Source organism: Vollenhovia emeryi, unplaced genomic scaffold (genome assembly GCF_000949405.1).
Source record: "Vollenhovia emeryi isolate VEMERY1.0 unplaced genomic scaffold, V.emery_V1.0 DF943405.1, whole genome shotgun sequence".
NCBI classification, from domain to species: Eukaryota; Metazoa; Arthropoda; class Insecta; order Hymenoptera; family Formicidae; genus Vollenhovia; species Vollenhovia emeryi.
In genome coordinates, this window is record NW_011962961.1 from 1 (window position 1) to 3,062 (window position 3,062).

At 48.8% G+C, this 3,062-nt stretch overlaps 1 protein-coding gene across 1 annotated transcript; it reads left to right on the plus strand.

The window, feature by feature from the left end:
- Window positions 1–289: 289 nt before the first annotated feature.
- On the plus strand, window positions 290–3,033 carry LOC105565814 (integrator complex subunit 1-like; the record flags this gene model as incomplete). The annotated part of the gene is given in 5 exon segments (XM_012019326.1): window positions 290–403; window positions 406–741; window positions 744–1,867; window positions 2,014–2,328; window positions 2,411–3,033. Coding segments are annotated over 5 exon segments (2,415 nt in total), but the record flags the coding sequence as incomplete, so codon positions are not given.
- Between the last annotated feature and the right edge of the window lie 29 nt (window positions 3,034–3,062).

The following is a 3,062-nucleotide window of genomic DNA, read 5'->3' on the forward strand; positions in this document are numbered from 1 at the left end:
GTCGTAACCAGTGTTGCCAGGTCTACCGCTTAGCGGTAGATATACCGTTATTTAGCTCCAAATACCGTTTTACTACCGCTCTACCGTTTTTAAATGTTATCTACCGCTTTTTATAAAAATCAGTTGTTAATTGATATTATTTGGTGCATACCATAGATCATAACCATAATTTTTAATTCTGCCAACGTGCGTTAGAGATCCTCATGTAAGAGATGCGCAAACCTTGAACGCGATTGGTTCTGGCCGACTTTGCAAGAATATGGCGGCTCGCTAGTGCGCGGTTCGTTAGCGCGCAGGCTCGGTGGCGCGCAGACTTGTTGCCGCGCAGGCCTTCATGGCGATCTTCTGTAACTATCTTGAGAAAGCCCGATCGCCCAGGGGGGAGGGTTACCAGTGGTCCGAGGCAGTGGTCCGAGAGTCAGGAATCAGGATCAGATTCTAGTCCAGTGGAGCAACGGTGAGGAATGCACCATGCACATCCTGGTGGTGCACGCTATGATTATACTATTGACATACGATACGTCCGAGGACGACCCGCTGTTCAATAGTTTGCTGGAAACGTGGTTTCCCTTAACGGAACAACCCAAGGCCTTCCTCGTGGACACTAGCGAGGAGGCATTGCTTATACCAGATTGGCTCAAATTACGCATGATTAGAAGCAACGTGCCTCGTTTAGTCGACGCAGCATTAAAAGATCTTGAACCCCAGCAATTGGTACTTTTCATCCAAAGCTTTGGAATGGACGACCAGTGTCGTCAATGAGTAAACTGCTTCACACGCTCGACGCGAGTGTCCAGATCGATCCAAGCTCGGTGGGTGAAGCGGTTTTGGATAAAACGTACATGGCACAATTGGTGGAGGTGCAACACCGAAGGGGTGCCACGGGTGGATTGGTGTTCGTTCAGGTATTGCAGCTGCTGGAACCGCAACTGCCGGACGAGAGCGTTGTGTCGATCGGGAGGCTGCAGCAGCCGTTGCCGGCCAGTGCGACGGTGCAGAAGCAATCCGTCATACAATGCTCCGTGAAGACTGACGTGCCCCACTTGATAAACCGACTTTTCATCGAGAATATTCCGTTGGGACAGAAAATGGACGCTTATCGGCGTTTGCACAAGGCCTTGGCGAAGGATCTGCAGAGATCGTGCGTGAAGGAAAGTGGCGCGGTGGTGCTGGCGATACAGCACATATGCAGCGTCCTCAGTTCTATGCAGGTCAAGCTGTTTCTGGCCTCGCTTGTGCACATGCCGCAGTATTCTTGTACGTTGATGCGCGTGATACTGCTTCCGCTCAAGAGGCCGTCAACGTCTAAGCACGTTATTGAGTTGGCGCGTAATATGTGCCTGAACCTGATATCGCTGATAGGCGACGTAAAGGCGCCGGTGCTGTCGATCCTACGCGACTTCGCTAACATGCAGCTGACGAAAACGCCTCAACGCGCGGAGCTGTCGATGCTGCTGCAGAGCCGCGGCGAGAGCCCCGGCTCGATACTGGAAGGCACGGACTCTGTGAATCTGGAGGGTATGGGCCGAAGACTGCTGGATCTCTGTCTGAAGCAGCAGAAGAACGACGACCTGGTCGAGGCTATGGCGAGATTATTGGTCAGCGATAGTAACGAAGGCGCGTTGAAACCTCGTACGGGTTTGCTCATCGATTGGCTGGCCTCTGTGGAGCCCGAGCTGATCGGCATCTGTCCGAATCTCCAGATGAAGCTGCTGTTTGGAAAGACGAAGGTGCATATCAACATCGACAAGAACGTTGTGAGCTCGCACTCCTGCAGACCATACTTGTTAACGCTCTTGACGCACAGAGCGAGTTGGACGACTCTGTACAAGTGCGTCGGCCATTTGTTAGATAAATGCGATGACGGGTGAGTAAAACGGAGATAAACACTCTTCTCTCTTCTGCCTTGTCAAGCTTCTTGTTCCTGATGTTCAGCGACTGTGACATATATAATTTGTTTCTAAATCAACCTGGCGTATCTTCTTTATATTCACGAATATAATGTATTTGTAGATACGATCCTACTGCTGTTCTGGACTTTTTATGGGCCTTGACATGCAATCCTAAGCTGTGGCAGGGCCGGGACAAGTTCACGCCGAAACATTACGTTCCTGAGAATATTCTGCTGTTGGACGAACGGCAGCTGATTAATCTAGTGGCATATCTGGTGTCCGAGGCCGTTATTATTTGTAAAATGCAGAACAGAAATGCTGCCTTAGCGAGGATGGATATAAGACTCGATCTCCTATTACATTGCATATCCACCGAAGACGGCCTGATTTCTAATGTGGTGAACTATTTAGCGGAACGTATGATGGATAATTCAAAGTACGAATTGTGCGATCGTACACATTTTACAACACATTTAACGTTTACTGCATTCGACTAAATGATTGTATTCGACTTTCAGCGTAGACTCGGCGGATATGGCGCATCAGTTTCTGTTGCACATGTACATGAAGATCCCGAAAGTCATTTGTTACGACACAGTTGTCGACACTTTTCAAGCCAACAAGTTCGTTAACGGCTCGAGGATAACCGATTGGACGGGCTCGGTGCTCGATTGCATGAGCCACTCCTTGCTGACGGCTCTGGCGGCGACTCCGAGGCAAAAGGCGTGGAATTCCAAGTCCCAGGAATTCGAACTCTGCGCGAGAAAAATGGCTGCGGTACACCCTATATTGGTGTTGCGGCAATTACCAATGCTAGCGTCCTCCTTGATGGGACGATGCTATCTCGACTTCGGTCCGTTTAGATCCGGCCACCATTTGAATCTTTTCATGCAAGTTATGGGGTTGTTAGAGCTGTTGCAACCGCATCTGTTTAACGAGCAACACAAAGTTGCGCTGGAGAATACTTTGGAAAATTATCTCCAGTGTTTTCAGGTATCTCCACTTGTCTATAATATCTCTTGTAACGATACAAACGTAATTTAACGATCGAGAAATAACAGATTTGAGGCAGCGTTACATATAGAAAGAGAAATCGCGATTGTGAATTACAAATTTGGTTAAACAACTGCACTACGAAAAGAAAAGCAGGAATGGCTCCTGCCCATTGGA